This window comes from Gorilla gorilla, chromosome 12, assembly GCF_029281585.2.
Source record: "Gorilla gorilla gorilla isolate KB3781 chromosome 12, NHGRI_mGorGor1-v2.1_pri, whole genome shotgun sequence".
NCBI lineage: Eukaryota > Metazoa > Chordata > Mammalia > Primates > Hominidae > Gorilla > Gorilla gorilla.
The window spans coordinates 53,758,328-53,772,206 of record NC_073236.2 but is presented as its reverse complement, the minus strand read 5'-3'; the positions used below and the strand labels follow the sequence as shown (position 1 = coordinate 53,772,206).

The window sequence follows — 13,879 nt, the reverse complement described above, 5'->3', positions numbered from 1 at the left end:
CCATATTTTCAAACTTTTTCATTATTATTGTATCCGTTAGGATGATCTCTAATCAGTGATTTTTGATGTTCCTGTTGTTGTTCTGGGACACCCCAGGCTGGCACATCTTATAAGATGGCAAACTTAATCTCTAAATGTTGGTATTTTGACTGCTCCACCAACCGGCTATCCCCCATGTCTGTCTGTCTGTCTGTCTGTCTGTCTGTCTCTCTCTCTCTCTCTCCTTGGGCCTCCCTATTCTCTGAGACCCAACAATATTAGAATTAAACCAGTTAATAACCTTACAATGGCCTCTAAGTATTCAAGTGAAAGGAAGACTCACAGGTCTCTCACTTTAACTCAGAAGCTAGAAACAATTAAGCTTAGTGAGGCTGAGACAGGCTGAAAGGTAGGCCTCTTGTGCCAAACAGCCAAACCATAAATGCAAAGGAAATGTTCTTGAAAGAAATTAGAAGTGCCACTTCAGTGAATATGTGAATGATAAGAAAGCAAAACAACCTTATTGCTGATAGGGAGAAATTTTTAATGGTCTGGATAGATGCTCAAACCAGCCATAACATTCCTGTAAGCCAAAGCTGAATCCTAATTCAGAGCAAGGCCCTAACTCTCTTTAATTCTATGAAGGCTGAGAGAGGTAAGGAAGCTGCAGAAGTTTCAAGCTAGCAGAGGCTGGTTCTCAGGGCTTAAGGAAACAGGCTGTCTTTATAACATCTCAGCACAAGGTAAAGAAGCTAGTGCTGGCCGGGTGTGATGACTCACGTCTGTAATCCTAGAACTTTGGGAGGCCGAGCTAGGTGGATCACCTGAGCTCAGGAGTTTGAGACCAGCCTGGCCAACATGGTAAAACCCCGTCTCTACTAATAATACAAAAATTAGCCGGGCATGGTGGTGCACGCCTGTAATCCCAGCTACTAGGGAGGCTGAGGCAGAAGAATCACTTGAACTTGGGAGGTGGAGGTTGCAGTGAGTTGAGATTACGCCACTGCACTCCAGCCTGGGTAACAGAGCGAGACTCCGTCTCAAATTTAAAAAAAAAAAAAAAAGGCCAGGCGCGGTGGCTCACACCTGTAATCTCAGCACTTTGGGAGGCCGAGGTGGGTGGATCACAAAGTCAGGAAATCGAGACCATCTTGGCCAACATGGTGAAACCCTGTCTCTACTAAAATACAAAAATTAGCTGGGCGTGGTGGCGCATGCCTGTAATCCCAGCTACTCGGGAGGCTGAGGCAGGAGAATTGCTTTAACCAGGGAATTGGAGGTTGCAGTGAGCCGAGATTGCGCCACTACACTCCAGCCTGGGCGACAGAGCGATAGATACTCCATCTCAAAAAGAAAAAAAAAAAAGAAGCTAGTGCTAAGCGAAAAGATCTAGCTAAGATCACTGATGAAGGTTGCTGCACTAAACAACAGATTTGCAATGTAGATGAAAGAGCCTTCTATTGGAAGAAGATGCCACATATAGGACTTTCACAGCTAGAGAGAAGTCTGGCTTCACAGCTTCAAAGGACAGTCTGGCTCTCCTGTTAGGGGCTAATGCAGCTGGTGACTTTAAGTTGAAACCAATGAACATTTACCATTGTGAAAAATCCTAGGGCCCTTAAGAATTATGCTAAATCGACTCTGCCTGTGCCTATAAGTGGAACAACAAAGCCTGGGTGACTGCACATCTGTTTACAGCATGTTTTGCTGACTATTTCAAGTCCCTGTTGAGACCTACTGCTCTGAAAAAAAGGTTCCTTCAAAATATTACTATGGTTCATTGACAATGCATCTGGTCACCCAAGAGCTCTGAAGATATGCAAGGAAATTAATGCTGTTTTCATGTCTGCTAACACAATATCCATTCTGCAGCCCACGGATAAAGGAGTTATTTTGACTTTCAAGCCTCATTATTTAAGAAATACATTTCATTAAGGCTGTAGCTGCCATAGATAGTGATTCTTCTGATGCATATGGGCAAAGTAAATGGAAAACCTTCTGGAAATGATTCACCATTCTAGATGTCATTAAAAAATTTGTGATTCATGGGAGGAATATCAATATTAACAGGAGTTTGGAACAAGTTGATTCCAACCCTTAAGTATGACTTTCAGGGGGTCAAGACTTCAGTGGAGGAAGTAACGGCAGCAGTGGTAGAAACAGAACTAGAATTAGAAGAAGAATGTATAAAGGAAAAAAAAAGAACAAAAAATAAGTGTTGTTGAAAATGTGGAGTAACTGAGACCTTCATACATTGTTAGTGGAAATGTAAAATAACACACCTGATTTGAAAAATAGTTTGAAAGTTCCTCAGAAAAGTTGAATATAGAATTACTATATGATGCAGCAATTCTACTTCTAGGTATATATCCAGGAAAACTGAAAACACACGTTCATACAAAAACTGGTACACAAATGTTCATTGCAGGTTTATTTGTAGTATCCAAAAAATGGAAACAATCCAAATTATCCATTTATCAACTGACAAATGGATATAGAGGAAACAATGGAACGTTATTCATCCATAAAGAGGAATAAAGTACTATTACATACTAAAAAATGGATGGAACTGGAAAATATTAAGTAAAAGAAATAAGTCATAAAAGGCTACATATTGTTTGATACAACTTATATGAAATGTCCAAAACAGGCTAATTGGCTAATTCACACAGGTAAAAAGTAGTTGTCAGGGGATGAGAAGGAAGGAGGAATTGGGACTGACTGCTGTACCTATTAGGTACATGTCATCTTTTTGGAGTGATGGAAATGTTCTGGCATTACAGTGTGGTTGATGGTTGCACAACATAGTGAATACACTAAAAACCGACTTATACACTTTGAAATGGTCCTTTAAAAAAAAAAGAGAGACAGGGTCTTGCTCTGTCACCTAGGCTAGAGTGCTGTGGCACAATCATAGCTCACTGTAGCCTCATATTCAGCCTCCCAAGTAGCTAGGGCTACAGGCGTGTGCCACCATGCCCAGCTACTCTACTCTACTCTCTCTACTCTACTCTATTCATTTATTGAGACGGAGTCTCGCTCTGTCGCCCAGGCTGGAGTGCAATGACGCGATCTTGGCTCACTGCAAGCTCCACCTCCTGGGTTCAAGTGATTCTTTTGCCTCAACCTCCTGAGTAGCTGGGATTACAGGCACGTGCCACCATGCCTGGATAATTTTTGTATTTTTAGTAGAGACAGGGTTTCACCAGGTTGGTCAGGCTGGTCTCAAACTCCTGATCTTGTGATCCGGCCGCCTTGGCCTCCCAAAGTGCTGGGATTACAGGCGTGAGCCACCTCACCCAGCCTTTTTTTTTTTGTAAATAGAGATGGGGGTCTCACTGTGTTGCCAGGCTGGTCTTGAATTCCTAGCCTCAAGCAATCCTCCTACCTCATAAAATGGTAAATTTTATGTTGAATATGAATTATATCTCAATGAAAAAAAAAAACATAAGGGACCCAGACAAGAGGAACTGAAGTCTCCTCTTGCACTAACATTCTAGAAATGTATAATTTACTTTCTGGTCATGAACTATGCTAGGGAGAAAAAATCTGCAATGTTTTCTTAAACCAAGAAGGGCAGCAATATCTATGGGAATTATTATTTATACTAAGCTTGTATTAACCTTAAAAAAAAGTCTTAAAAATAAAATGGATTAAAAAAAATGTATTGAAATGTCTATATCCTTTGACCCAGCAATTGTACTTTAAGAGTTTATCTAACAGATATACTTGGCCAGGCATGGTGGATCATGCCTGTAATCTCAGCACTTTGGGAGGCTGAGGCAGGAGGATCACTTGAGGCCAGGGGTTCGAGACCAGCCAGGGCAACACAGTGAAAACCCAGCTCTACAATAATAATAATAATAATAATAATAATAATAATAATAAAAGATATGTCAACGAAAGTACACTAACATATACAGAAATGGGTGTTCACCACGGCACTGTTTAGAATAGTAAAAACCAGGTAATAATCTGAACATCCACTAACAGAGGGACAGTTAAGTCACCTGTGGTATACCCATATCACTGACTACAACACAGGAGGGGTTAAAAAGAACGAGGCAGATCTACATGTACAGACACAGAATGAGCCCCCAGTACATCCGGTGAATGAAATCAGTCACAAGACAATTACAAAAACATTTGTCAGCATAGTCTATGAAAACATTTAAATGAACTTCTTGCCGTATTTAGAGTGTGTTAGTGTGGTCCCAATGAAAAAGCAGACTGTCTGATATAATGGAGTTCCCTTTGGAGGACTTGGTGGCTCGTTCAGAGTAAGCCATCTTAAAGACCAGCCAAATCTGAGGTCCATGTGCCTGGCCATCAGGAAAATGCATGCTTCAGGTACCAGGATGTCATGGTCAAACAGGTGGTTGTAAATATCAGATTTATCAGGTGGTTGAATGTCAGATTTAATTGTGGTTCATGGTTCTCCTGAACAGTCCCAGGGATGGTATGATATGATTTTATTATTTCTTTTATTTTTTTTGAAACAGAGTCTCGTTCTGTCGCCCAGGCTGGAGTGCAGTGGCGCAATCTCAGCTCAATGCAACCTCTGCTTCCCACGTTCAAGTGATTTTCGTGCCTCAGCCTTCTGAGTAGCTGGGATTACAAATGTACACTACCACCCCTGGCTAATTTTTATATTTTTAGTAGAGATGGGGTTTTGCCATATTGGCCAGGCTGGTGTCAAACTTCTAGCCTCATGTGATCCACCTACCTTGGCCTCCCAAAGTGCTGAGATTACAGGCATAAGCCACCATGCCTGGCCTCATTCTTATTTATTTTCTATGAGAGAATGTGTGTATATGGAGAGTGGGGTTGGGGAGGGAGGGAGTTTTTCCTTTTATGTTTATCTTTATCAATAAACTTGTTTACTTTTATAGTTTAAAAGAACTTGAAGGACAGAGATCTAATAACTGAATTCATACAGCTTGTCGAATATAAGGACAATATACAAAATTAATTGTATTTCTAGACACCAATCATAAACAATTAGAAAATTTAATAGACAGTATCATCTACCATAGCAGTATCCAGGAGTGAATCTAATGAAAAGATGTATAAGGCTTTTACATAATTGAAGGACATACTATGTTCATAATTTAGATGACTCAATAGTGTAAATACGTTGATTCTCCCTAAAGTGACCTACAGAGGCAATGCAATCCCAATGAAAAATTCTAGCAGGTATTTGTGTGCACAGTGTGAAAGTTTACAAGCTGACTTTAAAATTTACATGGAAATACAAACACCCCAAAATAGTTGACAGTCTTTTTTTTTAAAGGTATATTGAGATGTAATTAAAGCCTATCAAGGCAGTCTTGAAGAACAAAGCTGGAGACTTTTACTATCAGAAGTCAAGATTTAGTATAAACCCACAGTAATTAAGACAGTGTGCTGTTGGTGCAATGGAAACAAACAGGGTCCAGAAACACACCCACTCATATATTACTACTTGGTTTGTGACACAGGAGTACTAGCAGTAGAGAAGTGGACTTTTCAACAAATGATGTTGCATTCACTGGCTAGGAAATCCATATGGGAAAATATGACTCTTGACCCCTACCTCACTTCATGCACACCCACAAAAATCATCCCTAGGCAGATAGCAGACCTAAGTGTGAAAGGTAAAACAATATAGCTACTAGATGATAACAGAGGGGAATACCCACAAGACCTCAGGGCAGGCAAAGAGCTCCTATAGGACTAGTCACAAAAAGCCAAGATTAGCTATAAATTAGAAACTTCTGATCATTAGAAAACAGTATTAGGTGAAAAGGCTAGCCACCAAGTAGAAGGTATTTGCAATGTATATATCTGCTAATGGACTTATACCAAACTATATTTTTAAAAACCTCTCATCTGTCAATAAGAAAATGACATAGAAATAGGCAAAAGATTTGAAAAGGCACATCACAAAAGATGATATCCAAATGGCCAATAAGCATATGAAGAGGTGCTCAACCTCTCTTGTCATTAAGGAAATGACAATTAAAACAGTAAGATACCACTACATACTCACCTGAACAGCTAAAATTAAACAAATAAACCAGAAAAAGAAAACAACAACAACAGCTGGGCGAGGTGGCTCATGCTTGTAATCCCAGCACTTTGGGAGGCTGAGGCGGGTAGATCACCTGAGGTCAGGAGTTTGAGACCAGCCTGGCTAACATGGAAAAACCCTGTCTCTGCTAAAAATACAAAAATTTGCTAGGTGTGGTGGAGCACATCTGTAATCCCAGCTACTCGAGAGGCTGAGGCAAGAGAATGACTTGAACCTGGGAGGCAGAGGTTGCAGTGAGCTGAGATGGCACAACTGCACTCCATCCTGGTAGAAGTGTGTATTATTACAAGCATTTTGGAAAACTTTAGGAAACTATCTATTAAAGTTAAACACATATCTTATGACCTAGTAATTCCATGCCTCAATAGTTACCCACTGAAATGTATATATGTGTTCAACAAAAGATACACACGACAGTGTTCACAGTAGCCCCATTTGTAACAGCCAAATGAAGGTAAGTGAAGACAACTCAAATATGGTATCAACAGAAAAATGGATAAATACATGATGGCATATTCACATAATAGAATATTATAAAGCAATAAAAAATAAACTGCTACTATATACAATAACATGGGTAACACACAAAGATAGATTTCATTTAAATAAACTTCAAGGAAAGACAAAACTTGTTTATAGTGTTGGAAGTCAAGTTAGTAATTACCTTTGACGAGGGGTAGAAACTGGGAGGGGCCGTGGAGGGGTCTTCTGGGGGTGCTGGTGATATGCTACTTTCTGATCTGGGTGAGAGTTTGCAAAGATGTATTCACTTTGTGAATGTGCACTGAGTTATAAACTCGAGATTTGCAACGACAGGCAAATCTCTTTCTTTGCATGCTCTTTGAACAAATAATGAGAGACCTTCGGTTTGTAAATAGAAAATCAATCAAGAGGCTGTATGAAATGTCCTGGAGAAACACTCTAAGACTTCATTTCCCAGGGCAGTAGAAATAAACTTCCTAAGCTAAGTTCCTTATCTTCTGATTCTAAACATGGTTTTTCTCTGTAGCATCAGGCTGAACCATGAACAAATTCTTGTGTAGTGTAGTCACTCTTGCCCTTTTCACCTATTTGCAAAATAAAAAAGCCTGTACCAACCTTTAGAGATACAATGAAAAACTTCACCCATGACAGAAGCAAAACCTGGGCCTATTTCCTAATTTTATTTGGTACAAAGGATTTTAGAAGGATCCAAGGTGTAGTCTCCAGGCACAATGAAATTAAACCGGAAATCAACAATCGAGATATTTGGAAAAGCCCTCAATATTTGTACTTCTAAATAACTAAACAACATACTTCTAAATAACTCATGGATCGAAAAAAAAAATCAAAAGGGAAATTAGAAAGTATTCTGAAGTAGATGAAATGAAAACACAACATATTAATTTGTGGGATGCTACTTAAGCAGAACTTAAGGGGGAAATTTATACATAAAATGCCTACATCGAAAAGAAGAAAAGGGGTCTCAAATTGACTTAAAGAACTTAAAGAACTAGGAAAAAAAAAGAGCAAATTAAACCAAAGTAAACAGAAGAAAGGGAGTGATAAAGTTCAAATCAACGAAATAGAAAACAGAAAAATAAAGTCAATAAAACCAAAGACTTTTTATTTTGAGAATAAAACTTATAAACCTCTAGGCAAACTGACCAGGAAAAAAGAGAAGACACAAATTGTCAATGTCAGGAATGAGAGAAGTGACACCACTACAGGCAATACAGATAGAAAAGGTCAACAAAGGAGCATTATGAACAACTTTGTGCCTATAAATTCAGTAACTTAGATGAAATGGACAAATTCCCTGAAAAACACAATTAAAGCTCATTCAAGAAGCAGATAACCAAAAATAGCTCTATGTCTACTAAAGAAATAGAAATTTTAATTGAAAATCTTCCCACAGGTTGGGTGCGGTGGCTCAGGCCTGTAGTCCCAGCACTTTGGGAGGCCAAGGTTGGTGGATCACCTGAGGTTGGGAGTTCGAGCCCAGCCTGACCAACATGGAGAAACCCCATCTCTACTAAAAATACAAAATTAGCTGGGCGTGGTGGCACATGCTTGTAATCCCAGCTACTTGGGAGGCTGAGGCAGGAGAATCGCTTCAATCTGGGAGGCGGAGGTTGCGGTGAGCCAGGATCACACCATTGCATTCCAGCCTGGGCAGCAAGAGCAAAACTCCATCCCAAAAAAAAAAAAAAAAAAAAAGACAGAAAACCTTCCCACAAAGAAACTCTAGGCCCAGATGCCTTCACTGGTGAATTCTACAACACATTTAAGGAATAAATAATATGAATACTGTACTACACAAACTCTTACAGAAAACCAGAGGAAATACCTCCTAACACCTCATTCTGTGAGGCCAGGATTACCCTGATACCAAAACCAAACAAACATATTATAAGAAAATAAAACTACAGACCAATATCTATCACAAACACAGAAGTAAAAAAATTCTAGACAAAGTATTAGCAAATTGAATTCACTAATACATAAAAAGGATAATACCTCACGACCAAGGAAGGTTTATCCAGGAATGCAAGGTTGGCTTAAAAAGGAAAATCAAGTTCCAGATCCACAGACTAAGAACTGGAGAGCAGGAAGAGACCTTAGAGATCATGAACTTGAAGCTGAAGCCATTGATTTGGGACCCTTTTTCTTCTTTTCAACCTAGGCATTTTATGTATAAATTTCCCCCTTAAGTTCTGCTTCAGTGGCATCCCACAAATTTTGTTGTGTTTTCATTTCATCTACTTCAGAATGCTTTCTAGTTTCCCTTTAGATTCTTTTGACCCATGAGCCATTTAAGAAGTACGTTATTTAGAAGTACAAATATTGAGGGCTTTTCCAAATATCTTGGTTGCTGATTTCCAAATTCCATTATGCCCAGAGGCCACATCTTGAATCCTTTTAAAATCCTCTGTACCAAATAAAATTAGGAAATAGGTCCAGGTTTTGCTTCTGTCACGGGTGAGATTTTTTAGTGTGTCTCTAAAGGTTGGTACAGGCTTTTTTTTTGCAAATAGGTGAAAAGGGCAAGAGTGACTACACTACACAAGAATTTGTTTGTGGGTCAGTCTGGTTTCAAAGAGAAAAACCATGTTTAGAATCAGAACTTAGCTTAGCAAGTTAATTTCTACTGTCCCAGGAAATGATGAGGAACTGAGACATGCAGGGCTAAGATCACATAGCCAATTAGAAGTTGATCCTTAAGGCTGAACTTGGAGACTCAGGCAACAGCAGAAGAACATATTTTACTGTTTTTCATTATTTGGTCACCACATATCATGTAATTTGGTTACTTTGAGAGGAAGTATGGTATGATGCTTCTGGGGTTGAAAAGTCCTGGATTTGATCTGTCTCCTGTAGTGTTGGGCATGTAATTTATCATCTCCTAAATGGAGATAATAATGGTGTCTGCATTGCAGATTAGTCGTGAGTATTAAATCAGATAACGTGTCTAAAGCACTCAGCAAACATATGGAACTTTCCAACAAATATTACTATTACTCCACCAGCACCACTGCCTATTACCACCATATTTGTATTATGAGGACACCAAATTTAAGTTAGAAGCAAAGGACAGAAACTATGCAGTCTACTTTTTTTTGTGTGTGGAGATGGAGTCTCACTCTGTTGCCCAGGCAGGAGTGCAGTGGCTGATCTTGACTCACTACAACCTCCACCTCCTGGGTTCAAGCGATTCTCTTGCCTCAGGCTGAGGCGATTCTCTTGCCTCAGCCTCCCGGTAGCTGAGATTACAGGCGCTAATCCCACGCCCAGCTAATTTTGTACTTTTAGTAGAGATAGGGTTTCACCATGTTAGCCAGGCTGGTCTCAAACTCCCGACCTCAGGTGATCTGCCCGCCTCAGTCTCCTAAAGTGTTGGGATTACAGGTGTGAGCCACCGCACCAGGCTACTATGCAGTCTACTCTTGCTAGACACTCCCTTGAAGCCACCCAGACTCAGGAACCCCAAACAAAGGGGAAACAAAGTCAGACTATTGCTGGCTTAGCCATTTCTCTGTCTCTGGTCTGGACTCTTCTGAGGATAAAACCTTTTACATGAGTGGCCTATTTCCTTTTGTTACATACACTGGCTGTTCTCTCCCAATTACCTGTTTTCCTGTCCACAGCGGAAAGGGCTTCAGGATGGAAGGAGAAAGGAGCTTCACGCGCCCCACTTTGTCCGTGAGTCCTCGGTACACCAGCTCCATATACTGCTCCCGGGTGAAAAAGCAACCCCGAGTAGTCATGCTTGCCCCTGAAACCATGTGATCCTGGATCAGTCCCGCCAATGGCTGGCCATCCTATAAGCCAAAACAGACAACATAAGAAGAATGAAAATAAATCTTAAGTCAAACTCTAATCCCTAATCGCCTGCCTGGAAGCCACTTTCTATCAAGAGCCCTTCTTACATCCCTGTCTTGTCTTGCCCACATCCTCACTATGTTCTTGCTTGGGAGCCAACTGCTTCCCAAAGCACATGACCAGGGTTTAGCACTGGCTTCTATGTTTGCCATTTGCCCACTATCCTATATCAAGACTGCTTCAAACTCATCCAGTTCCCCAGGCCTTCTCTGTTTAATCCCATCTGGTTCTAGTTACTCCAGCATATTTTTGGCATTTATGCCTAAATTTGGTCTGGCTGCTGTCAGCTGTGTTCTTGTTTTTATACTTTGGTTTTATGCTTTAGTATTTTTCACACGTTTCTGGCCTGGCTCTTCTGTAAATCAGTCATGCACTCAACAAATATTTATCAGGAGCCTCCTGAACGCCTAGGCACTGGGTAGGCTTTTCCCTACTCCAGGGGACCAAACAGACGTGGTCCTTTATGACGAAGAAGAACTAGACAGTAAATGAATGATTGGATAAATACAATATCACAAAGTGTTTTAAATGCCAAAGAGGAAAATAACAGGGTGGGTCATAATATAGACTTGAGGTGAGGGGGATGGTCAGAAATAGCCTCTCCGAAGGGCAGTTTCACAGCTGAGGCCTGAGGGGTGAGCTGGCCAGTGTTGGGAGGAAGGGGTTCCGGCACAGGTTCCTCAAGAGAGCTGTGAGTGGGCCTGATGTGCATGACTGCAGAAGGGAGAATAGCCATTATTAGTTATCTCTTCACAACACAGCACAGGGTTCATGGTGGGCCCTTAATAAAGGCTGTTATCTACCACATGCCAAAAAGAAAGGCTTTTATGAAAAGCCTGAGATTTGGTGAGTGCATTAATTTCATTTGACACTTTCACAGCCATTCTGATCCCCAGTCTCCTGAACCTTATCTGTCGGGTCTGTGTTCACGGCAACATAACGCACACTGAAGTAAAAATAGCTATGCTCACTAACGTTCTTTAAGATGTAGATTTTGTAAACTTTTCAATGTTTATAGGAATTTGAGAAAAACCTGTGCCTTGGATATAAAGATTATTAATCATTTGATTATTTGTTAAATACTAGCCAACAGTATGGTCATGTTTTATAACTAAGGCTAAGGGAACTCACAAATGCAGTCTGGGAGAAGCACCAGAAATTTAACCACATGTACTAACTCCAAGGCTAAAAAAGGATCCTTGTCAAATGGTCTAAACACTACAGTGATGGGCTCTATGTAAACTCAAAGATAACGATTACAGATGGGCTGGAAAGGTGGCACAGACCTAAGGCAAGATCAGATGGAGCACGCAGCCCCTCTTATGAAGGCTTTCACTTAATAATGTACATTAAAAAATTATACTCTACCTCTTGTTGCCTAGATGGTCTTATTTTGCTTGGGGGAAAAAGCCAAACCAGTATTATGCATTTGACTCATCTCACGGTCTTTGGGGGACAGACACTGATTTTTCCTTTTGTTTTTTTCCTTAAAGAACATAATTACAGGTTCTGTGATCTATTCAGTGCCTTTTCCTCTCTCTGTCCAGATTTTTCCATGACTAGACAATTACTTTGATGGCTAAATCGTTTTCAATGCAATCATCACAAATTCTATGGCAGAATGCTGATTAAAGCAATTACTAAAGGTCTACTTATAATTCTAAATTTCCTAACTCCTGCTTAGGATCAGAAAGAACACCTCTGAATCAAAACCCCAGACAATTGTCAGCTTTACTATTCTCCTTAATAGCACAGCAAAATGACATTACAATTAATGTCTCTGGTTAGGATGCTTTGTGAATAGTGTATCCCTGTAACTTGAATTTTCTAGCTGACTAAGTAGAAGTCAGGAAACATATCTGAAGCCTTGCTTAAAAACTTTCCACAAAGCATGGGCCCTCAATAAATAAACAGAAGGAAAAAAAATTAGTCCAAAAAGTAACACATAAATGAAAAGTTTAACTGTTTTCATGGAAAAGAAATGAGTTCCATTCAACCCCTATTTTAAGTAAAAAGATGCCACAAAACTCTACTAAGTACATAAAACCAACGACAAAATGTACTTTAATTCAGTATTATGGTTACTTAAGGAAGATAACCTGGTAATAGAGAAGAAATTGAATTATAAATAAAGAAATATGGAAACTAAGGGAAATAAAGATATGCTAAGAAAAATGACCTCAAAATACTGGTTTTCCTAGTTTAACCAAATCAGCTCTTGTCCTTTTAGGACTCTGCCAATAAAGACATGTTGCATTTTTATAACCATTAGCAAATATAAGGATTCCACTTCTTGGCATTTACACCAAGGACTAAATAAAATTTATCAAGAATCAAAAGCTCTTTACCTCCGACAAAAGAAAGTGAATGAAAGTACAGTGAATCTTCAAGCCATCTCCCATAAGCTTTTTTCAATAAATTAATTTATTGACATTAAGTTTATTTACCTGTGTTCTCCTGCCTCCCTTAAGTGTACGCCCAACCTAAAACTCATAGGCATATGAGCATGTGATGAGGTCCACTTGGATTTATATGTCAGCCCACTGCAGGACACAATGTAAGCATGAAGTCTCCTATGGCTTTGCACCGTATTCAATCAAAATCAAGCACAGCACATTCAAGGTCATTGGTCTGAGGACTTCAGAGCACCTCAACTCCCCACATAGCTAATGCCTCAGGTCACTCTGCCAGCAAAAAACCATCTGCTGCTCCCCGGTAGTGTCCCCTCTGGTGAAATATGACTCGGCTGCTATAGAGTCAGAGACCCACACAGTTCTGGCAGCCACTTCCTGTCACCTGCCTTCCTTTAGTCCCAGCCTTGGCTGTCGAGTGGGGCTAAGAACACGCTAAGAACACGCACAGCCAAGCATATGGGCGGGGGGGCAGGGGGTGGGGTGTCGTCCAAAGCTGCTGGGTTCAAGTCTTGGCCTCATTGCTGGCTGACATATTACTCACTTGGTGTTTCCTTGTCTGAAAATCACACCAACCTCATAAAGAAGGGAATGTCTGCAAACTGCTTACAGCAGCGCCTAAGGCCCGTGACCCACTTAATAAATGGCAGCTTTTACTGCCACCACCACAGAGCCACATTATTATTTAAATGAAAACATAAAAAGCCACTTTTCAAATTAGCAAATGTATTTTTTTTAATTTCCAAGTAATCTGGGTAGGCCCTTCACCACTTCTTCCTACATTTAGTCCCTTTGCTAATCCACAGCCAACAAAGGTGGGCAGAGAAGGGAAAGGCCAACTCAAACAACCGGGACCCTTGTGAAGCCACAGTGGTGCATCTGGTGGGAAAAGGGTCCAGGATGCCGGGCTCCTGGCCACCTGCCCGATTCCCTCGTGGCAGACAGCTGATGGGAATAGAGAAGCTCCAAGGAGCAGAGGATGCTGATTGACACTAGGCATCTCTGAGCAGCCCCTGGCACTCCCTGTGCACAGAGCTCTCCATCCCTGTGGTAG

General features: G+C 40.5%; 1 protein-coding gene across 3 annotated transcripts in view; it reads right to left on the bottom strand.

Moving 5' to 3' along the window:
* Positions 1-13,879, bottom strand: part of POLR1A (RNA polymerase I subunit A) — an 87,510-nt gene that overhangs the window by 36,304 nt on the left and 37,327 nt on the right. For all 3 annotated transcript variants that reach the window (XM_004029560.5, XM_063695731.1, XM_055378164.2), the window contains one exon: positions 10,162-10,353. In XM_004029560.5, the coding sequence (XP_004029609.3) occupies positions 10,162-10,353 (192 nt within the window). The remainder of the gene's footprint in view (positions 1-10,161; positions 10,354-13,879) is intronic.